This window comes from Hemiscyllium ocellatum, chromosome 10 (genome assembly GCF_020745735.1).
Source record: "Hemiscyllium ocellatum isolate sHemOce1 chromosome 10, sHemOce1.pat.X.cur, whole genome shotgun sequence".
NCBI classification, from domain to species: Eukaryota; Metazoa; Chordata; class Chondrichthyes; order Orectolobiformes; family Hemiscylliidae; genus Hemiscyllium; species Hemiscyllium ocellatum.
This window is the reverse complement of record NC_083410.1, coordinates 85865065-85889688: the sequence shown is the minus strand read 5'-3', so window position 1 is coordinate 85889688 and position 24624 is coordinate 85865065. Positions and strand designations below refer to the sequence as shown.

The following is a 24624-nucleotide window of genomic DNA, read 5'->3' as shown; positions in this document are numbered from 1 at the left end:
TTTGTATTAGCAGCAAATGTAGAATCAGTATCTAATAATAAGGATCATAAATAGATGAGGTGCTAGCACTGTTCCCTGTGACATTTCATTAGTTACAGCTTGTCAACTTTAAAATAACCCATTTATCCCAAGTCTTTGTTATCTGCTATTTAGCGTTTCCATCATTGATAGAACCAAAAGACACTGATTTCAGGAGATAGGCTAAAGAACCAGAATATTTCAAGCAGTGAGTGGTTAGGATCTGGAATGCAGTGCTAAAGTGTGGTGGGTAGATTCATTTATAGCCTTCAAACTTGAATAGACTGTTCCTGTTTTTATTTCAGTTTGTGGGTAATTGTTGAACTACTTTAATGTTCTACATATAAAATGCTTGCAATATGTTACACAGTCAATAATTGAATGTACAGTGGTTTTTATATGAATTTATTTTCTCCATTTTCAGATAACTAACTCCTGTTTGAAATAAAGATCATCCACCATGGTATCAAATGGTATCACTGATATCAAATTTTCTTCTGTGCTCGTGGTTTTAGTTTAATCTGGACTACGCTTAAATTTACTATTGCTGCTACGCTCAAGACAATTATCCCAAATATATTTCAGGAACAAATGGAAAAATATGAAAAACTTGCAAAAATTGGTGAAGGCTCTTACAGTGTAGTGTTCAAGAGCAGAAACAAGGATACTGGACAAATTGTTGCCATCAAGAAATTTATAGAATCAGAGGACGATCCATTTATAAAGAAGGTAGCTGTGAGAGAGATCCGCATTTTAAAGGTATGACTTCAAAGCCTCTTTATATTCTTTGATATAGGCAGTAAATAGGAGTTCATTGATGCATTCTTTTCACATTGTGTTCAATTTGCTGATGCTGGTGTCATTAGGGAAACAGTAATAGCAAAAAATATTTGTCTTCATACACAACCAGAGCACTTAAGAACATGTCTACACAGTTGCACTTCTTATCATCATGAAATATTCTTTTTTTTAAAATGTTTTACTCAATAGAATTTCCCCAACCCAATTGTGCTTGTTTAAATCGGACTTTATTACTAAATTGAAATTAATCCTGAAGAACACTTTTCAACTTTATTAAGCAAGAAGGAAAATTAACTCACCAGAAAAGAACAATAGAAGCAATTTCCAATTCAATGGTCTGTTAGTATTATTTAGTTAAAAATCACACAATGCCAGGTTATAGTCCAACAAGTTTATTTGGAAGCACTAGCTTTCAGAGCACTGCTCCTTCATCAGGTAGTTGTGAAGTGTAAAATCATAAACACAGTATTTATAGCAAAAGATTACAGTGTCATACAACTGCAATAACACATTGACCACACCTGGATTGTTTAGGCTTCCATTTTTTAGAATATGTTAGGTTTCGGTTCATTAATATGTAAATCCCAAAACTTCTTCTAAGTCACCTTCTCGAGATAACTTAAGGTTTTATATGAAAAGGTGACATCTTAGCTCAGACAATGCATTAAACGTGTGAGGTCAGAGTCTGTCTGAATTCCAATCTTGAGTCAGACTAGTTCTAGTTCCAAAGTGGAATTTACAAAATATTACATTTATTGACTGCCTGCATTGACTGTGTGCAGATTGTGTGTTTTTGAGCAAAATAAAATGTATCTGCAAATACAAATTCACCTCAATACACTCACATGCGCGCGCGCGCGCGCACACGCGCACACACACACACACACACACACACTCTCTCTCTCTCTCATGCACACAAACACACATATAAGTCTATGGAGTGAATTTGTATTTGCAGAATTATATTTGCAGATAAATTCTATTTTGCTCAAAAATGCACAATCTGCATGCAGTCAATGCAGGCAATCAATACATATAATATTTTGTAAACTGTTTGGCTTGCTGGGGCTAATTCAGAGGGCACTAAGAGTCAGCCAATAGCTATGAGTCTGGAGTCACATGTAGGCCAGAACAGATAAGGGCAACTGATTTTCTTCCATAAAGGACATTAGTGAACAAGGTGGATTACATCCGAAACATCGACTTCTTCACCTCTGATGCTGCTTGGCTTGCTGTGTTCTTCCAGCCTCCAGCATGTCTATTTTACAACAATCAGCAGTCATTACATGGTCACCATTAGGATAGTGTTTTAAAGAATTCCAGATTTTCTTATGAGCATTAGCCTGAGATTCTGGATCACTAATCCAGTGACATTACCACAATGTCATTAGTTTCTTCCTTATAATATAACATATTGTATAAAGTTCATTGAAATGTGTGTTAGAAATAAAAGATACTTTATAAATGCAAGTCTTACTTTTAGTTCAGTTTGCCTTTCCCAATCTGTTTCTTGGTAATAAAACTTTTCATAAAAACGTAGAATAGTTATAGCAGAAAAAGAGAACAACTGTCCTGTGTTCTGTGCTAGCTGTCTTCCTGTGTATTTATCCGTAGCTCCGTAAATATTTTCTCTCCATAATTATCTAATTCCTTTTTTTGCTAATCACATTAAATCAGTGTCCTATGGAAGCAGTTTCTTATTATCCACTGTGTCCAGGTGATCAGAATCAGCTTTTCTGTCTATCCACATAAGTGCCTCATCTTTGAAAGCAAATTCATAGATATTTTTCTGCACCCTCTCAAATGCAGTACTCAGAATTGAACACAGCACTCCAGTTGTACCAATGTTGTATAAATGATCATCATCACTTCCCAGCTTTGGTACTCTATATGATTATTTGTAAAGCCCAGAATGCTGTATGCCTCAATAACCTCTTTTCCAATTTGTTGCCACTTCAGTAGTGTTTTTAATTTAATTCTTGGGATATGGGTGCCACTAGCTCGGCCAGCATTTATTGCCCATTCTTAGTTGCCCTTGATAAGGTGTTAGTGAGCTGCCTTATACCACTGCAATCCATGTGCCATTGGCTAACTCACAATATCATCTAGGAATTCCAGGTTAATTTGCACATATATACCAGATCTCCCTGCTCCTGCACAACCTTTAAAATTATATTCTTCATTTTATATTGCCTATCTGTGTTCCTCTGACTAAAATGTCTGCCTGTTTCATATCCACCTATATGATCTATTGTTATCTTCCTCACCAATACCTTTATGTCATCAGTACATTTTTACATTGTGTCCAGTACACTCCTTAATATGTATCTAAAAAAGCTGTAGTCCTAATACCAACTCCTGAGGACCCTCAATATACACAGTCCTCCAGTCTGGAAAAGGAAATTTAACACTGCTCACCACTTTCTTCTCTTTTTTTTTGTTTGCCTGACTTTATGACCCTCATGGCCCCCTTCACATTATTTATCATCGTGACGGGTGGTTTGTTGCTGTCTTACTCACTCATTTCTCTATTCCATTTCCTTGTGTTCTGCCTTTCTCTGTTTTCCTTCTCCTCCTCCATGAAAAAAAATTAGAAGGCAATTAAGAGCATACATTGCATTTTCAATTGCTTCAATTTTTGCAAAGCAATACACATTTGCCTCCCCACTGGTCACCAGTATTTTTTTCAAACTTTATATTGTAATATTTGCTATTGATGTTCAGACTGATTAATACTACCAGAAATTATGGTATTTAGATGTAAATATGAATGCATGAAACCTGAGCAGAAGTTGACCAATCAGTCTCAAGCCTGCTCCGCCATTCAATAAGATCTTGGCTGATATGTTTGTGTTTCGAAATCTACATTCCTATCTACCTCCAATAATCTATGATTCCCTTGCCTAACAAAAGTTTATTTACCTCTGCCTTAAAAATATATGACCCTGCTTCACTGTCTTCTGAGGCAGAGTTCCAAAGCTGCACAACCCTCTGAGAGAAAAAAAGTTCTCTTCATCTCTACCCAATCTCTAATTTTAAAGATATGCACCCTACATATAGATTGTCCCATAACAGTAAACATCCTTTCCACATTCACATTATCAAGACCATTCAGGATCTAATACACTTAAATCTAATCACCTTCACTCTTCTCAACTCCAATGGAAACAAGCAAGGCCTCTATCCTTAACAGACAACCGACTCCTTCCAGTTATCAATCTACTGAACCTCCTCTGAACTGACTCCAATACATTGACATCCTTCCTCATATAGAGAGGCCAAAACTGCACGCACTATTTAAGATGTGGCTTCACCAATGCCCTCTATAATTGAAGCATAACATCCTTACTTTTAAGTTCAGTTCCTTTCTTATAAAGGATAGTGTACCATTGGCTGTCTTATATATACCTGCATATGAACTTGTTATGATTCATGAACTAGAATACCTAATCCCACTGTACCTCATAGTTCCTCAGCCATTCTCCATATAAGTAATACACTGCATTTTTCATTCTTCCTGTCAAAGTAAATAACTTAGATTTTCACTTCATTTGCCAGAATTTTGCCCAGTCACTCAATCTTTCTAGATATGTCTGCAACCATCTATTTATGTGTCATCTGTGAATTTAGTTACCATGTCTTTACCCCCTCATATAAGACAATAGTATAAATTGTACATGTTGTAGTTCCAGCACACATCCCTGCGGGACACAGCTCATTGCATCCTACCTAATAGGCAAAGACTTATTTATGCATATTCTCTATTTATTGCTTGCCAATCAATCTTCTTTCCATGCTAATATGTTACTCCATAATGTTATGTTGGTCCTTCCATTGGAACCAGTGCCATCCCCTAATATCTGCTTGACTATTTTTTCATTCTTTACTTTTCTCGTCTTAAGGGGTTGTAAAAATAGTACCGGGAATGTATAGTCCTCATCGCTTTCACTGCTAGAGTCCCTCTGTTTCCCAAGGGTAATAGCTTTGTTTTCCTAAATCACTTCCTGGATGTCTCGACAGGTTGGGTACAAATTCTGTGTGGGCTTGGGAATCGGGAATGAAACGGACAGGACTGTCATCTCATACTTCAATTTCTTGTTCTCTTTTTTAAGATAAGCTGTTTCCTCTTTGGATCTTTCTCTCTGCAGCTGTTCATGCAATGCTTTTAATTGCTTTTTAAGTTGGGTTACTTCACGATCATGGGCTGATCAGGACATGACTTCATTTCTCTGGCAAATTTGTCCCATTAATCCAAGGCTTCATTTAATTCTATCTTTATTTTTCTGTCAGGTGGTTTTCCCCAGACTGGTCTCATGTCATCTATATGGTCCACTGTCCTTGGGTGTTGTTATAATTCTGCCAGATTTTGGTTAGGGTCTTCTCTAATGAGAACTGTACCTCAAGGTAGTTCTGCAACTGCTGCAGCATTTCTTCCTCAGTAATGTGAGGAGGGGCTAGCCTGTCTCTGGACATTGTAGGTGGTTTCCCATGGTCATTCATGAACACCCTAATTCGTGCGTCGTGGGCAGTTTCCTGCTGTGGGCAATTTCCTGCTGTAGAAGATGGGTTAAAACATGCTAAATGCTGGCTGCTACTTCTGATGGGATTTTGTCTGGTCTGCTTGCATAGTTAGCCCTTTTGTCTTTTAAAATTAATAAATATTAGTAAAAATACTAGGCCTATATGTTCTAAATAAGTTAGAAATTATAATAAAAGAATAAAGGCTATTAAACTGATTACTGCAGTTGTGTGGTGAGATTTATTTACTCTTTGCTGGTATGAATTTCATTTTTCATGCAATTTCATCAAGTGCTGTTTTGTCAGTTTCTTAAAGGGATACTGACCTGGTTAAAAGGTATTTAACAGGTATTTAATCTATTCAGGTCCAGGAGATGGTTGGTAAGGACTAATTAATATTATAATGTTTCATGGAGATTTGATGGGGATGGTATTGTTCTGTATGCTGATCAGGTGTAGAAATGCAGTAATGGGTTTGAAAGGATTGTTTTTAAATTTGGATACTACGGAACTGTGGTTTTATGAATGAATGGATGAAACCGTGTTATAGTAAATAACGGGTTAGTAAAGGGTTATGAATGAATAAACGGGAACTCGGTATTAATGAATATAACAAGCTGGTGAATGAATTAATAAAGATAGCCTATAACACAACATCTCATAAAACAATATCTCACAGAAGGATAGAAAGGGGGTCAAGAGAGGAGGGGGAATAAATTACTGCAGATGTTGGAATCTCAACTGAAAACAAAATGCTGGAGATCACAGTGGGTCAGGCAGCATCCATGGAGAGAAAGCAAACTAAGGATTTGAGTCTAGATGACTCTTCATCAGAGCTCAGGTTCAGAGTTTCTTGAAAGTGGAATGCCAGGTTCACAGAATAATAAAGAAGGCATTTGGTATGCTTGCCTTTATTAGCCAGTGCATTGAATGTAGGAGTTGAGAGGTCATATTGCAGCTGTACAAGACATTGGTGAGGTCACTTTTGGAATACTACGTTCAGTTCTGGTCTCCCTGCTAAAGTAAGGATGTTGGAAGGGTATGATGAATAGATAAGGTCTTTTTTCCGGGGTGGACAAGTTCAAAACTAGTGGGCATAGATATAAGGTGAGACAGGAAGGATTTAAAAAGGACCTAAGAGGCAACTTTTTCACACAGAGGGTGATGTATGTATGGACTGAGCTACCGGGGAAAGTGGTAGAAGCTGTTACAGTTACGACATTTAAAAGGCACCTGGATGGGTATATGAATAGGAAGGGTTTAGAGGGATATGGGCCAAATGCTGGCAAATAGGACTGGATATCTGGTCAGCATGGACAAGTTGGACCGAAAGGTCTGTTACCACGATGTACAGATCTATGACTCTATTTAATTCCTTGCCCTTATAAATTAGTTTAAAACCTTCTCTACCTCTCTGGTTATGCAATCAGTGAGAACACTGGCCTCACCAAACAGCTCGCTCCTTTCTGATTAATTTCAATACAATACTTTATTCATAAAATTTATAAACACAAACATTACGAAATAATTTGACTTGAACATGACAAGACTTGCAAGGTAACAGTCTTCAATGAGGTGGCATGATGTCGGCACTGTGGTTAGCACTACTGCCTCACAGTGCCAGGGATGTGGCTTCAATTCCAGCCAATGGGCAACTGTCTATGTAGAGTTTGCACATTTTCCCTGTGTCTGCGTGGATATCCTCCCACAGATCAAAGATGTGCAGGTTAGGTGGATTGGCCTTGGTAAATTGCCCATAGTGTTCAGGGAAATGCAGGTTAGGTAGATTAGCCATGGGAAATGAAGGGTTACAGGGATAAGGTTGGGGTGGGTCCAGGTGGGAAGCCCTTCAGAGAGTCGGTGTGGACTTGATGAGCCCAATGGCCTGCTTCCATACTGTAGGAGTTCTGCGATATTTAGCGACGTCGTCCATATACAGGGAGGCCTTAACCTGCAGGCCCCCGCTGCCAGGAATAGTCACCCCTCTCAGGCTCGCATCCTTCTGATGGACTCGGCAAATGGCTCTATGCAGCACACAAACAAGGCAGGAGAGAGAGGGCAGCCCTGCCTGACTCCAGATCTGACTGGGAAGCTATCTGATTCCCACCTATTGATTGAGACTGCACTGACAATGTTGGTGTAGAGCAGTCTGATCCAATTGCAGATTCCCTCCCCAAAGTCCATTTTGGAGAGAACATCTCTCATATACCTGCGTGATATCCTGTCAAAAGCTTTCTCCTGGTCCAGGCTGATCAGGCAGGCGTCCAACCCTCTGTCCTGCACATAGGCGATCGTATTCCTGAGGAGTGCGAGACTCTCAGCAATCTTGTGCCTGGCACAGCACAGGTTTGGTCAGGGTGAATCACCTACCTCAGAGCAGACCTGACCCGGTTGATGATTACCTTTGACAGAATTTTATAATCCGCATTCAACAGTGAGATTGGTCTCCAATTTTTGAATTCCTCCCTCTCCCCCTTCCGCTTGTAGATGAGGGTGATGATGCCTTTCCTCATGGATTCACTCATGGTACCTGCCCGAAGCATACTGACATACACCTCCAGCAGGTCCTGGCCAATCAAGTCCCACAGAGCGGAATAGAGCTCGACCGGTAAGCCATCACTTCCGGGAGTTTTATTCTTTTCGAAGGACTCGAGGGCCTCGGTCAGCTCGTCCAGAGATAGCGGCTGGTCCAGCCTCTCGCGTGTTCTATGGTCTAAGACCTCCGTGATAGAGGACAGGAATGACTGGGAGGCCGCGCTGTCGGTTGGCTTCACGTCATACAGACTGGCATAGAAGGATTTACTGATCCTCATGACGTCAGCCTGAGATGACGTAATGGAGCCATCTTCTTCCTTTAGGCTGCTGAGCACAGAGCTCTCTTTGTGCACCTTCTGGAAGAAGAAATGTGAGCATGTTTCTTCCTGCTCCACCGAGCGGACCCTGGACCGGAAGATTATCTTGGAGGCCTCCAAGGCAAAGAGCGAGGCTTGCTGGCCCTTCAACTCTTTGAGGTCCTCCATGACATTGACCCCCATCGTCTGCAGCAGAAGCAGGTACTGCATACTTTCCTAGAGCTGGGACAGTTTTCCCCGCCTCTCTCTCGCCTCCTGAACACCTTTGAGGATGAAGAACCTCTTGATGTTCCCTTTTACTGTTTCCCACCAGTCCGCTGGGGACTCAAAGAGGGGCTTCACGGGTTTTCCAACCTGCGTAGTCCCTCTTGAGCTCCTCAATGTTTCTCGGGGTCAACAGCTTTGTGTTCAGCTTCCACATTCACTTACCCACCTGCTGCTCGTCCTGTAGGTGACAGTCGGCCAGCAGGAGGCAGTGGTCAGTGAAGAACACCGGCTTGACGTTGGTGGATCTGACCAAGAATGTTCGGGACACAAACAGGTAATCTATCCTTGAGCGGATAGACCCGTCTGCCCGTGTCCAGGTCTGCTGAAGATGTCATGCAGCTTGGCATCCTTTACCATGACCTTCAGGGCTCTGGACGCAGCTGATGAAGGGCTTGTGCCCAAAACGTCGAATTTCCTGTCCCTTGGATGCTGCCTGACCTGCTGCGCTTTAACCAGCAACACATTTTCAGTTCTGGACGCGGCATTTAATTTACTGTCCGCCCCGCCGGATCGTCCATCTGCATCAATGATCCAGTTAAAGTCTCCGGCCAGAATGACTGCCTGGACGTAGCCAGCAACAGTGGAAGCTGCTGCAGGACGGCCAACCCGTTCACTCTTACCCACTGGGGAGTACACATTAATCAATCTCAGGGGAGCATTCCTGTACCTGACGTAGGCGATGAGGAGGTGCCCACCCACCACCTTCTTAACCTCGGAGATGGTGAAGTTGCCTCCTCGCAACAGGATACCCAGGCCGGAGGCGCGGCTATCATCGCCCCCCTGACCAAACTGACGGCCCATGGGCCCACAAGCTCGACTATCTCCTGTAGCTGCTGAGGTGCAGTATCCCACACTCCTGCAGAAACAGGAGGTCGGCTTTAACGCTGGCCAGGAAGGCTATCGTAGAAACACATTGCGCAGCTGATTTGATGCTACGCACATTGATGCTAGCAATTTTTAACCCCATTTTTAACAGTTTACGAGGTTAACAGTGTCCATTTGCTGCTGGTCTTGCCCCTCTGGGGTAGCTGTGTGCATCCCCGTGGTGACGGCAAACTGCTGGATCTTCCCAGGGCAGAGGTAGCTGTCCGGCTCCAAGCTGGAGCCATTTCCCCACTCTGGTGTCTTTGGGTCGGGCCCAGGGTCCGCATCGTCCATTTCTCCATCTGACAGCGGGGCTGTCACAGGACCACTGCTCCTAGTTATATGAAGCTGTGGGCCGGTGGGTACCTCTTGATTCTCACCGGCTGGGGGGAGGCCTTTACCCATCCCCTCTGAGGGATCGTCTTTTCCTGCTTGGGCTGCCCTCCTTTTTCCCCATGCCGCTCTGTCTCTTCCTCTGGTGACGACCCTCCTTGCACCCGTCCTCACTGTCGGAAGAGCTGCCTGTATCCTCGTCATGTAAGTGTCGCTTCCCCCTTCGCTGGGTGGCTTTGTGCCCTTGAGAGGTTTCCTCTTCCTGCTTTTGACAGTAATCCAATCCTCTGCCTCCTTTGATCCCTCCTCTTCCATTTCCTCCGTCTGTCTTGAAGGAGCTTGGATCGGCTGCTGCATCTCCCCACTGTCTGCCGTCTGCTCCGCTACAGCCTGCCCTTCCTTCTGGGTGCCTCCAGACAGCGTTCCCATGATGATTTGTGGTACCTTGCTGGTCTTAGGCGGTCCAACGCTCGTGTTGCCACCTCTGGCCATCTGTGCCAAGGTGGCGGCCCCTCGTCTTGGGCAGGCCTTGTACATGTGGCTGGCCTCTCCGCACAGATTACAGTTCTTGGCCTCCTTACATTCCTTGGTCAGGTGGCCTTCCTGCTTGCAGTTTCAGCAGACGGTCACCTTACAGTCCGTTGCCATGTAGCCTGACCTCCCGCAGGTTCGGCACACTTTCGGCTGCCCTGCGTATGTCAGGTAACCTCTGCTTCCTCTGATGGCAAAGCTGGACAGTGGGTGGAGGATGTTCCCACTGGCATCGACCCTCAGAATTACCCTGACCTGTCGTTTGCTGGTCCAGATCCCGAAAGGATCGACCACATGGGTACTCTCTCTCTCGACCTGGACGTATCTTCTCAAGAAGGTCAGGACATCTGCTGCTGGGACGTGAGGGTTGTACATCTGGATTGTTACAACCCGATTCCTCTGTGCAGGAAGCACACACAATGGGACCGCCGACAAGATGGAAAACAGAGGTTCCCCTTCCTTCTCCTTGAAGACCTGCAGGAGCTGCTTGCAATTCCTCACACTCCTGAAGGTCACGTCGAAATAGCCTGCCGCAGGGAAATCCTGCAGGCAGTACACTTCCGTTCTTTTTATTTTAAAATACACTTTATTCATAAAAATAAATATTTGGTACCTGTACAATTTGTCATGTCGTTCATAGATATATACATTGCATGTCTTAACATTAGAAAGAGCAGATTGAATTAATCGAATTTACAGTTATCCTATTTACAGATCCCTTTATTAACCATCCTGTCTCTTATTATTTAGCTGTGGCTTCAGCGGAATCCACCTAGTGAGTGTGTGCCCTGTTATATGATAGCAAAGGAACCATCTTTAACCTCCAGTTTATGGGGTTACCATTGTCCATTTGACTGTCCTGTCTCTGGGGTAGCTGTCTGCATCCCCATGGTGAGCACGAACTGCTGGACCTTCGCTGGGCTGAGGTAGCTATCCAGCTCCTCACTGGGGTCATTTGCCGGCTCTGGTGTCATTGAGCCAAGGCAAGAGTCCGCATCGTCCAGTTCTGTGTCTGACAATGGGACTGTCAGAGGATCACAGCTTTCAGTTACTTGTAGTTGTGGGGCAGTGGGTACCCCCCTGGTTCTCACTAGGTGGAGGGTGGACTTCAGGGGGTACATTGTTTCCTGGTTGGGAGGAAATGCCCTCCTCTTTATCTACGGCGCTCTGTCTTTTCTTCTGGTGGTGATGACCTTCTTTGTGCCCGTCTTCCCCATCCAAAGCGCTGGCCGTCTCTCCCTCGTGCAGCTGCCTTTTCCCCCTTTGCTGGGAGGCTTTGGGGGCCTGGCAGGATTTTCTCTTCCTGTTTTTAACAGGTATCCACTCCTCTGCCTTCTTGATTACCTCCTCCTCCATTGCTTCCATCTGCCCAGCTAGAGCTAGGATCAGCTGCTGTGTCTCTCTGCTTGCTGCTGCCTCCTCCACTCCAGCCTGTTCTTCTTTCTGGGTCCCACCAGACTCCGTTTCCCTGCTGTCTGGGTGGACCTTACTGGTCTTTGGGGGTCCACGGCTCACATTGCCACCTCCACTATCTGTGTGTAAGTGGGGCCCCTCCGTCTTGGGCAGGTCTTGTACATGTGGCCCGCCTCTCTGCACAGGTTGCAGCTCTTTGCTTCCTGACAGTCCTTAGTCAGGTGACCCTCCTGTTTTCAATTCCTGCAGATGGTCACCTTGCAATCCGCCACCACGTGTCCCGCCTTCCCGCAGGTTCGGCACACTTTCAGCTGCCCTGCATGTGTCAGGTAGCCTCTGCTCCCTCCAATTGCGAAGCTCAAGGGTGGGTGAAGAATGTTCCCATTATCATCGACCCTCAGAGTTACCCTGACCTGCCGCTTACTGGTCCCGATCCCAAAGGGGTCGATCACATCGGTAGCTTCTCCCTCAACTTGGACGTACCTTCCCAGGAAGGTCAGGACATCAGCCGCTGGAACATAGGGGTTGTACATATTGATTGTAACAACCCGACTCCCCAGTGCAGGAAGCACACACAAGGGGTACGCCGACAAGATGGAGAGCAGCGGCTCCCCTTCCTTCTCCTTGAAGACCTTCAGGAGCTGCTCGCACTGCTTCACACTTTTGAAGGTCACATCAAAGAAGCCTGTCCCAGGGAAATCCTGCAGACAGTACGTCTGCTGCTGCAAACCCACAACATCCCAACAGCACTTTCTTAATAAACAGGATGTGATCGACCGGTGTAAGATCCTCTACCTTCTTCACAGTCACCCTGACTGTGTTTCGAACCCCCTGTCCAGGGTTGCGGACAGCTGCTGAGGTCATAGCTCTGAAATTGGCTGGTCCCCCTGAGTTATCGTGGTATCTCCCCTGCCAGACAGTACACGTCTGCTTTTTTTTATTTCAAAAATATACTTTATTCATAAAATATTTTGATGATCTATACAAGTGGACAAGCTATACATATATAAACATTCCATTTCTTTGCATACCGAAACAGAATAACCATTTCTATTTACAGGTGTCAGCGGAGCCCAAATGACTGCATGGGCCCCCTGTTCTTCTTTAGGCAGGCAGATGTTACACGGTGGTCTTTCCCCACCGCGCCTTGGCGGCAGTTGCCCCAAGCTTCAGTGCGTCCCTCAACACGTAGTCCTGGACCTTGGAATGTGCCAGTCTGCAACACTCAGTTGGGGTCAACTCCTTCAGCTGGAAGATCAACAGGTTTCGGACCGTCCAGAGAGCGTCCTTCACCGAGTTGATGATCCTCCAGGTACAGTTGATGTTCGCCTCAGTGTGCGTCCCGGGGAACAGGCCGTAGAGCACGGAGTCCCGCATCACGGCGATGCTTGGGATGAACCTCGACAAACACCACTGCATTCCTTTCCAAATTTCTTCTGCGTAGGCACATTCCAGAAAGAGGTGTGTGACAGTCTTGTCCTCCTCCCCCCCCGCAGTCGCTTCAAGGACAGCGTGCGGTGCGGCTGAGAGTCCGGGCGTGCATAAAGGATCTCACATGCAAAGCCCTTCTCACCACCAGCCAAGCCATGTCTTGGTGCTTGTTGGAAAGTTCTGGTGATGAGGCATTCTGCCAAATGGCTTTGACAGTCTGCTCAGGGAACTGCTCGATAGGATCCGCCCTCTCCTTTTCCCGAAGGGTCTCAAGGACACTATGTGCTGACCAATTCCTGATGGACTTGTGGTCAAAGGTGTTTTTCTTCATAAACTTCGCCAAGAAGGACAGGTGATACAGAACGGTCCAACTACTTGGAGCATTCCGCGGCAGCGAGACCAGGCCCATCCATCGCAACCCCGGGGACAGGTTCTGGGAATAGGCCAGACCTGTGCCCATGTATAATAGCAATGACAGTGCCTCATACCTGATGACCAGGTTTTTTCCCATGACCGTAACTTCCATCTGCCTCACTTTGCTGATACGCTCCTCCCAAGACTTGGCGCACGCCCCAGCCCCCCGAATCAAATACCCACCACGTTCAGGTGGTGGGTCCTGACGGTGAAGGGAATCGAGGTTTGGTCGGCCCAGTTCCCGAAGAGCATGGCCTCGCTCTTGCCTCGGTTTACCTTGGCCCCCGAGGCCCATTTGAACTGGTCACAAATGCACATGAGTTTGTGCACGGACAGTGGATCCGAGCAGAAAACGGCGACGTCATCCATGTACAGGGAGGCCTTAACCTGCAGGCCCCACTGCCAGAAATAGTCACTCCTCTCAGGCTCGCATCCTTCCTGATGGACTCGACAAATGGCTCTATGCAGCACACAAACAAGGCAGGAGAGAGAGGGCAGCCCTGACTGACTCCAGATCTGACTTGGAAGCTATCTGATTCCCGCCCATTGATTGAGACTGCACTGACAATGTTGGTGTAGAGCAGTCTGATCCAATTGCAGATTCCCTCCCCAAAGCCCATTTTGGAGAGAACATTTCTCATATACCTGTGTGATATCCTGGTCCAGGCTGATCAGGCAGGCGTCCAACCCTCTGTCCTGCACATAGGCGATCATTTCCCTGAGGAGTGCGAAACTCTCAGCGATCTTCCTGCCCGGCACAGCACAGGTTTGGTCAGGGTGAATCACCGACCCCAGAGCAGACCTGACCCGGTTGACAATTACCTTTGACAGGATTTTGTAATCCGCATTCAACAGTGTGATTGGTCTCCAATTTTTGAGTTCCTCCCTCTCCCCCTTCCGCTTGTAGATGAGGGTGATGATGCCTTTCCTCATGGATTCACTCATGGTACCTGCCCTAAGCATACTGACATACACCTCCAGCAGGTCCTGGCCAATCAAGTCCCACAGAGCGGAATAGAGCTTGACCTGTAAGCCATCGCTTCCGAGAGTTTTATTCTTTTTGAAGGACTCGAGGACCTTGGTCAGCTCGTCCAGAGATAGCGGCTGGTTCAGCCTCTCGCGTGTTCTGTCATCTAAGACCTCCCTGATAGAGGACAGGAATGACTGGGAGGCCGCGCTGTCGGTTGGCATCACGTCATACAGACTGGCATAGAAGGATTTACTGATTTTCGTAACGTCAGCCTGAGATGACGTTATCGAGCCGTCTTCTTCCTTCAGGATGCTGAGCACAGAGCTCTCTTTGTGCACCTTCTGGAAGAAGAAACGTGAGCACGTCTCTTCCTTCTCCACCGAGGAGAACCTGGACCGGAAGATTATCTTGGAAGCCTCCGAGGCAAAGAGCGAGGTTTGCTGGCCCCTCACCTCCTTGAGGTCCTCCGTGACATCAACCCCCATCGTCTGCAGCAGGAGCAGGTTCTGCATACTTTCCTAGAGCTGGGACAGTTTTCCCCGCCTCTCTCTCGCCTCCTGAACACCTTGGAGGATGAAGAACCCCTTGATGTTCCCTTTTACTGTTTCCCACCAGTCCGCTGGTGACTCAAAGAGGGGCTTCACGGGTTTTCCAACCTGCGTAGTCCCTCTTGAGCTCCTCAATGTTTCTCGGGGTCAACAGCTTTGAGTTCAGCATCCACGTTCCCTTACCCGTCCGCTGCTCGTCCTATAGATGACAGTCGGCCAGCAGGAGGCAGTGGTCAGTGAAGAACACCGGCTTGACGTTGGTGGATCTGACCGAGAGTGTTTGGGACACAAACAGGTAATCTATCCTTGAGCGGATAGACCCGTCTGCCCGTGACCAGGTGTATCTACGCTGCGCTCTGTTTGCAGGGGTGCTGAAGACGTCGTGCAGCTTGGCATTTTTGACCGTTTCCATCAGGGCTCTGGACGTAGCATCCAGTTTACTGTCCCCCCCGCCGGATCGTCCATCTGCATCAATGATACAGTTGAAGTATCCGGCTAGAATGACCGGCCTGGACGTAGCCAGCAACAGTGGAAGCTGCGGCAGGACGGCCAACCGTTCACTCTTACCCACTGGGGTGTACACATTAATCAGTCTCAGGGGAGCATTCCTGTACATAACGTCGGCGACGAGGAGGCGCCCGCCCACCACCTCCTTAACCTCAGAGATGGTGAAGTTGCCTCCCCACAACAGGATACCCAGGCCGGAGGCGCGGCTATTGTTGCCCCCTGACCAAACTGACGGTCCATGGGCCCACAAGCTTGACCATCTCCTGTAGCTGCTGAGGTGTGGTATCCCACACTCCTGCAGAAACAGGAGGTCGGCTTTAACGCTGGAAACACATCGTAGAAACACATCGCATAGCCAATTTGATGCTACGCACATTGATGCTGGCAATTTTAAACCCCATTTTAACAGTTTACAAGGTTACCAGTGTCCATTTGCTGCTGGTCTTTTTTTTTAGATTAGATTAGTTACAGTATGGAAACAGGCCCTTCGGCCCAACAAGTCCACACCGACCCGCCGAAGCGCAACCCACCCATACCCCTACATATACCCCTTACCTAACACTACGGGCAATTTAGCATGGCCAATTCACCTAACCCGCACATCTTTGGAAGGTGGGAGGAAACCGGAGCACCCGGAGGAAACCCACGCAGACACGGGGAGAATGTGCAAACTCCACACAGTCAGTCGCCTGAGTCAGGAATTGAACCCGGGTCTCTGGCGCTGTGAGGCAGCAGTGCTAACCACTGTGCCACCGTGCCACCCCTCTGGGGTAGCTGTGTGCATCCCCGTGGTGACAGCAAACTGCTGGACCTTCCCAGGGGTGAGGTAGCTGTCCAGCTCCACGCTGGAGCCATTTCCCCGCTCTGGTGTCTTCGTGTCGAGCCCAGGGTCCGTACCGTCCAGTTCCCCATTCGCAACACTGGGGACAGATAGAACCTCAGTACGTAGTGACACTTGGTGTTTGTGTACTGGGGATCCATGCACAGCTTGATGCAGCCACACACAAAGGTGGCCATCAGGGTGAGGGTGGCATTGGGTGTATTTTTTTCCCCGTTGCCCAGAACTTTGTACAGCGAGTCCCTTCGGACCTGGTCCATCTTTGATCTCCATATAAACTGGAAGATGGCCCGGGTGACTGCAGCGGCACAGGTTCTGGGAATAGGCCAGACCTGTGCCACGTATAAGAACAATGACAGTGCCTCACACCTAATGATCAGGTTTTTTCCTGTGATGGAGAGCGACCGTAGCTTCCATCTGCCCAGTTTCTGCCTCACTTTGCTGATAGGCTCCTCCCAAGACTTGGCGCACGTCCCAGCCCCCCCGAACCAAATACCCAGCACCTTCAGGTGGTTGGTCCTGATGGTGAAGGGGATCGAGGTTTGGTCGGCCCAGTTCCCGAAGAGTATGGCCTCGCTCTTGCCTCGGTTTACCTTGGCCCCCGAGGCCCGTTCGAGCTAGTCACATCTCGTCCTGCTCCACCGAGCGGACTCTGGACTGATAGATTATCGTGGAGGCCTCCGAGGCAAAGAGCGAGGCTTGCTGGTCCTTCACCTCCTTGAGGTCCTCCATGACATCGACCCCCATCGTCTGCAGCAGAAGCAGGTTCTGCATACTTTCCTGGAGCTGGGACAGTTTTCCCCGCCTCTCTCTCGCCTCCTGAACACCTTTGAGGATGAAGAACCTCTTGATGTTCCCTTTTACTTGAGCGGATAGACTCGTCTGTCCATGACCAGGTGTATCTACGCTGCACTCTGTCTGCAGGGGTGCTGAAGACGTCGTGCAGCTTGGCATCTTTTACCGTGTCCATCAGGGCTCTGGAGGTGGTGTCCAGTTTACTGTCCCCCCCCGCCGGATCATCCATCTGCATCAATGATACAGTTGAAGTCTCCGGCCAGAATGACTGGCCTGGACGTAGCCAGCAACAGTGGAAGCTGCTGCAGGACGGCCAACCGTTCGCTCTTACCCACTGGGGAGTACACATTAATCAGTCTCAGGGGAGCATTTCTGTACCTGACGTCGGCGACGAGGAGGTGCCCGCCCACCACCTCCTTAACCTCGGAGATGGTGAAGTTGCCTCCTCGCAACAGGATACCCAGGCCGGACGCGCAGCTATTGTTGCCCCCCGACCAAACTGACGGCCCATGGGCCCATAAGCTCGAACATCTCCTGTAGCTGCTGAGGTGCGGTATCCCACACTCCTGCAGAAACAGGAGGTCGGCTTTAACGCTGGCCAGGAAGGCCATCGTAGAACCACATCGCTTAGCCGATTGGATGCTACGCACATTGATGCTGGCAACTTTTAACCCCATTTTAACAGTTTACGAGGTTAACAGTGTCCATTTGCTGCTGGTCTTGCCCCTCTGGGGTAGCTGTGTGCATCCCCGTGGTGACAGCAAACTGCTGGACCTTCCCAGGGCAGAGGTAGCTGTCCGGCTCCAAGCTGGGGCCATTTCCCCGCTCTGGTGTCTTCGGGTCGGGCCCAGCGTCTGCACCATCCAGTTCTCCATCTGACAGCGGGGCTGTCACAGGGTGGCTGCTCCCAGTTACCTTAAACTGTGGGCTGGTGGGTACCTCTTGATTCTCACCAGTTGGGGGGAGGCCTTTACCTATCCCCTCAGTGGGATTGTCTATTCCTGCTTGGGCGGTGCTGCCCTCCTTTCTCCCCACGGCGCTCTGTCTCCTCCTCTGGTGATGACCTTCCTTGCGCCCGTCCTCACCGTCAGAAGAGCTGCCTGTATCCTCGTCATGTAGGTGTCGCTTCCCCCTTCGCTGGGTGGCTATGGGACGCTTGAGAGGTTTCCTCTTCTGCTTTTGACAATAATCCAATCCTCTGCCTCCTTTGATCCCTCCTCTTCCATTTCTTCCGTCTGTCTTGAAGGAGCTTGGATCGGCTGCTGTATCTCCCCGCTGTCTGCCGTCTGCTCCGCTACAGCCTGCCCTTCCTTCTGGGTGCCTCCAGACACACCCGGACTCTCAGCCGCACCGCACACTGCCCTCAAAGTGGCTGCAGGGAGGGCGAGACTGTCACACACCTCCTTCTGGAGTGTGCCTACGCAGAAGAAGTCTGGAGAGGAATGCAGTGGTGTTTGTCGAGGTTCGTCCCGAGCAGTGCCATGACGTGGGACTCCGTGCTCTACGGTCAGTTCCCCGGTACGCACACCGAGACGAACATCAACCTTGCCTGCAGGATCATCAACTCGGTGAAGGATGCTCTCTGGGCAGTCCGAACCTGATGATCTTCCAGCTGAAGGAGTTGACCCCGACTGAGTGTTGCAGACTGGCACATTCCAAGGTCCAGGACTATGTGTTGAGGGATGCACTGAAGCTTGAGGAAGCTGCCGCCGAGGCGCAGTGGGGAAAGACCACCTCTGCCTGCCTAAGAAGAACAGGGGGCACACGCAGTCATTTGAGCTCTGCTGACGCCTCAGCTAAATATATGGGCATATGATTGAAAAACGTACAGACCTGTATATAAAAATGATAAATTCTGATCTCTGTATGTAAATGTTTACATATGTATGGCATGACGAACTGTACAGACCATCAAATTATTTTATGAATAAAGTATATTTTTGAAATTAAAAAAAGTTCTGCAATATTTAGCAAACACGGATCTGGACCAGATGGATCAATGGGCTGAGAAGTTTAATTCAGATAAATGCGAAGTGCTGCATTTTGGGAAAGCAAATCTTAGCAGGACCTATACACTTAATGGTAAGGTCCTAGGGAGTGTTGCTGAACAAAGAAACCTTGGCGTGCAGGTTCATAGCTCCTTGAAAGTGGAGTTGCAGGTAGATAGGATAGTGAAAAAGGTGTTTGGTATGCTTTCCTTTATTGGTCAGAATATTGCGTACAGGAGTCGGGAGATCATGTTGCGGCTGTACAGGACATTGGTTAGGCCACTTGGAATATTGCGTGCAATTCTGGTCTCTTTCCTAGCGGAAAGATGTTGTGAAACTTGAAAGGGTTCAGAAATGATTTACAAGGATGTTGCCAGGGTTGGAGAATCTGAGCTACAGGGAGAGGCCGAACAGCCTGGGCCTGTTTTCCCTGGAGCGTCGGAGGCTGAGGGGTGACCTTATAGAGGCTTACAAAATTATGAGGGGCATGGATAGGATAAATAGGCAAAGTCCTTTCCCTGGGGTCGGGGAGTCCAGAACTAGAGGGCATAGGGTTAGAGTAAGAGGGGAAAGATATAAAAGAGACCTAAGGGGCAACTTTTTCACGCAGAGGGTGGTACGTGTATGGAATGAGCTGCCAGAGGATGTGGTGGAGGCTGGTACAATTGCAACATTTAAGAGGCATTTGGATGGATATATGAATAGGAAGGGTTTGGAGGGATATGGGCCAGGTGCTGGTAGGTGGGACTAGATTGGGTTGGGATATCTGGTCGGCATGGACAGGTTGGACCGAAGAGTCTGTTTCCATGCTGTACATCTCTATGACACATCAGTCAGGGATGCAGCCCAAAGGTAAGACATTTCAAATTACAAATGATGCAATCAATGTAAGGTTTTATATTCAACGAGATTCACCATGAAATTTCTCATTACTCTTGATTTGCAACAAACATATTTTGAGGCATCCATCCCAAAGAGCATTACAATTTCCAGCCCTAGAGGGCGCTATAGACGAAAGGCCTTAGACAGAGGCTTTTCTCCATTGTGCGTTTGACATAGCTGCCTCATGTTTTAGTGAATCCTTCAGCATGTAGTCCTGAACCTTAGAATGTATCAGTCCACAACACTCAGCTGAGGACAGCACCTTACACTAAAAGCTGATGAGTATTTGAGGAGACCAAAGAGTACCTTTCACTGAGCTGATGTTATGACCCACTGGGGTAGTGTGCCATAAATTGAGACCCACCATTCCTGTAGTCAAAGCAAACTTTAGGAAGTTTTTAATAAGTTATTGCACAGCACGCTAATCTACCTGTCTTTCAAACCATGGTTGATAGAAAACACGGGCAAATCAATAATTATTATTTATTACAAGTAGTTAGACTGGAGCTACAGGTAAACAGATATCAATCATTGGCAATATAACACTACTAACGAAAGGTGTCATCCCTTTGAGCTCCCCCTTACATAGACCCACAAACAAACAAATAGGTAAAATAAATTATTGGTTGAGGTAGGAAAAAACTTCACTTCAGTGGCCTTTGCTTTCCAGTTCCAATGTTTCAGCCATCCATACCCATGTTGTTCAGTTATCTTTCTCTAGAAGCTTTCACTGGTTTGTACAAAGCACAGAATGACTGATTCACTTGAAAAATCACTCTGGTTTATCAACCCAAATGTCAAATCTCACAGACACTGATGCATGAAAGCTAATTGTTCTTTTTCAGGTTTAAACTGAGTCTTTACTGCAAAGAACATGCACCTTCTGTTGAGGAAAACAATTACACACACTTGTGTCTTCTCTCTCTCTCCGTGTCTGTCTTTGCAACTTGTTTCAGTTTCAACCTGCTTTGTTAGCTGAGAACCAAACAGCTTCACTTTTAAACATCTCCTCAACCCCTAATCACCTGCACATTCCACATCTACAAAAATTGAGTTCGTTAGATTTCAAATTATGCAGTCATCCCTGTTTTTAAAATGTACATTTTTCATTGCAGTCAACAGTTTCTAAAGGCTCAAAAATAAAATGTTAGTGCTTACAATGGTCTTCCAGGTACAGTTGATCTGTGTCTTGGTGTGTAACATTGGGAACATCCTATAGAACAGAAACCTGTGTCACAGTTGCTCAGGATGAACCTTGACAAAAACCACAGCATCTCTCTCCGGACTTTCAGGTATCTGATGGAAAGAGCCATTCATAGCACCAGGCTATATACTAGTGTTTATTTGTAAGTCTTGGTGATGAGGCATTCTGCCAAATAGTTTGAACCAACCAACAGAACCTATCTTTCCAACAAGGCCTTGAGGATATCATACGTAGACTACTGTCTCCTGTATTTGTGGTCAGTGTTTTTCTGCATAAATGTTTCCACAAGGGACAGTGACTTAACCCATCCTTCCTAACAGTGGGGACAATACTGGGCACTTGGGATTTTCATACTGAGGGCCTATGCACAGCTTGATGCAATTGTATACTTGGTTTGGTCATCAATATGAGAAGAAATTTTCTATTTAAGAGTCATAGAGATGTACAGCATGGAAACAGACCCTTCAGTCCAACCCGTCCATGCCAACCAGATATCCCAACCCAATCTAGGCCCACCTGCCAGCACCCGGCCCATATCCCTCCAAATCCTTTCTATTCATATACCCATACAAATGCCTTTTAAATGTTGCAATTGTATCAGCCTCCACGCCTTAGCAAAAACCTTCGTAACAGTAAAGACCCCCATTAGACCCCCCTTCTGTGCTTTAACCAGCAACACATTTTCAGCTCTGATCTCCAGCATCTGCAGACTTCACTTTTTACCCCCATTAGATCACCAACATTTATGAAAACAACCACTTTCAGTTGTAGGCTACTTCTAACCTTACAAAATGTTCCAAGCCACTTTACTATTAAAACAAAATGACATTAATTTCAAATTTAAAGTTAGGCTACAAGCTGATGCAAATATGGAATGTTGTTAATACCTTCTGCTTTAGTAAAATTTTAAATATTTTTGATAGCGCTGTGCCTCCTTAATGCATTTGGTATTTCCTATTCAGTTCAGTAAATGGAAGCGTCAAAAACCAGAGCCCGAAGAAACTCTGGTCTCTGACTATAGTCCTTAAAGTCTTAACCAGTGTCTACGTACGTTAGGCACTTACTTAAAATTACGCTAGGCACGTATGTTATTTAAAATTTTTACAATCTGAGAAGTTTCTTTCTTTTTTAATGCGATACCATAAATGCTTTATAAACAATATGTACACAGATCGCAGAGATTGTTGTTTTTAAAAACTGCTCCAAAAATAGAACACTTGGAAATGACGGCCTCCTGCATGTGAAAATCTGCTTGTAAATTTAAAAGTGCGTCTAAGCAATTACTCTACAACCACAGAAAACATTTACTCAGGAGCTCTTGCCAGTTTTATGGCACTGATGTAGTTGGGACAGGGGCATAAATCGTTAGCCATAAATGCCCAAAAACATAAATGCCCTGTACTTTTTATTCAAACTTCCGCAATCGTTTGGTAATTTATTTTGGCGCCAATTACGGTGCATAATCAAAATTCGTGATAAAGATCAACGGTTAAAATGATAATCACTAATCGTGCACCATTTCTATGGTCAAATGTAAAGATAAATATGTCAACATTTTTGAACTCAGCGGCAACCGTGTTGAAATTTCTACATTTTCTCTTCCTTCGAGCTCCGCATTTTTGCCAATATGTTCATGTAATTCCCATATTAAGCAGTGTAATATTACCTTACTCCACTAATTCAAAATTTTAATACAAACGTTCAAACATATAAAGAGAATAAATAAGCGACGTTGACGCCGATCGAGTCAGGAATATATACGTCACTGAATACCAGCCCACACAAAATCCAGCTCATTTACATACGCCTAATGTTCAACACAACACTTTACAAAGAAAAGAAATAAATCTTCATATTTGATAGTGGCTATCGCACATGATTTAATATTTCGGTTAGTTTTCTTCATACAGTGTTAGACTATCATAAAATACTTTCCCCGGATAATGGTTGTTGCAGCTCACTATAACGTTAAAGAGGGATGCTACCACTTGGGTACTAGGAAAGTGGTGTAGTTTTTCAGTATACTCTGGTTTCTCTTCAGATCGTATAAATCTTTCGCCTTTTACTAAAGATTTCCGTGGAGAGGAACACTCAGAGTTTTAAATAATTTTTTGTGGCCCTGCGTCTAGTAGGGCTGTTTATTGTATAAAAACAGATTATATGTTTGCTAGTAAATACCGATTTTCTTTGAGTTAGGCGGTCGGCGTTACAGCGTGATTTTTAAATTTGTAGACGTTAGCAAACGCAGAAATAGCACAACTTGTTGAATTTTGACCTAATTATCTTATTGAGGTACTTACAATATTGTGCAGATAGTGAAGATGAAAGTTGTTAACCATGATTCAGTTTCGCAGTATTCTACAAGATGCTGCGATTAGTTTTGCAGATGCTCTTTAAAATGACAGGGTTTACTACTGGACGCGCAACAAGGGTTTGTGTGGAGTTTGCACATTCTCCCCGTGTGTGCATGGATTTTCTCCAGGTGCTCCGGTTTCCTTCCAGGTCCAAAGATGTACAGGATAGATGAGTTGGCCATGCTAAATTGCTCGTAGTGTACAGCAATGTGTGGATGAGGTGCATTTATCAGGGGACACGTAGAGTAATCGGGTAAGGATCTGGATGGGTTACTCTTCGGAGGGTTGGTGTGGACTTGTTGGGCCAAATGGCCAATTTCCACATTGTAGGGAGTTCTATGATTTTCTATGAAGTATATTTCAGGAAGATAGAAAGATTATTCCAGGAATGATGAACTTCATTTATGAAGATGGTTTCGCTGTTTTCCATGGATAATGGAATGCTGAGAAGAGACTTGATAGAGATAATAAAAATCTTGAGGGCTCTTGACACATATGGATCAAGAATGAGAGGATACAAAAAGCAAATTAACTTGAGAAAAAATCCTCCCCTCCGAACTATCACCATCATCTCCCACCTGCATCTATCTATCGCTTTCCCAGCTACCTCATCCCCAATCTCCTATTTATCTTTCAGCCCTGTCCACACTCCATCCCAATATACCCACACATTCCTGATGAAGGGCCTAAGCCTGAAACGTCAATTCTCCTACACCTTGGATGCTAACTGACCTGCTGTGCTTTTCCAGTGCCACACTTCTCAACTCTGATCGCCAGTATCTGCAGTCCTCAGTTTCTCCTGAGAAAAAATCTTGTTCATGTAGCAAACAATTAAGGTGTGAATTACACAGCTGAAAAGTGAAGTGAAGGTATTTTCAATTGAAGCATTCAAAAGGAAATCAGACTGTTATCTGAATAGGAATAATGTGCAGGATTACAAAGAGAACACCAGGAAATGTCTCTAATTGAGCTGAAAAATGTGTTGCTGGAAAAGCGCAGCAGGTCAGACAGCATCCGAGGAGCAGGAGAATCATTGTTTCGGGCATAAACCCTTCTTCATTCCTGAAGAAGGGCTTATGCCCGAAACGTCAATTCT

At 46.0% G+C, this 24624-nt stretch overlaps 1 protein-coding gene and 1 non-coding gene across 3 annotated transcripts in view; both read left to right on the top strand.

Moving 5' to 3' along the window:
* The first annotated feature begins 597 nt into the window (after positions 1-597).
* LOC132819490 (cyclin-dependent kinase-like 4) overlaps positions 598-24624 on the top strand; it is a 65389-nt gene continuing 41362 nt past the window's right edge. For both annotated transcript variants that reach the window (XM_060831029.1, XM_060831028.1), the window contains exon 1: positions 598-777. In XM_060831029.1, the coding sequence (XP_060687012.1) occupies positions 610-777 (168 nt within the window). In that variant the 5' untranslated portion in view covers positions 598-609. The remainder of the gene's footprint in view (positions 778-24624) is intronic.
* LOC132819941 (U5 spliceosomal RNA) lies at positions 23196-23310 on the top strand. The gene has a single exon (XR_009645155.1). It is a non-coding gene; the product is annotated as a U5 spliceosomal RNA (small nuclear RNA).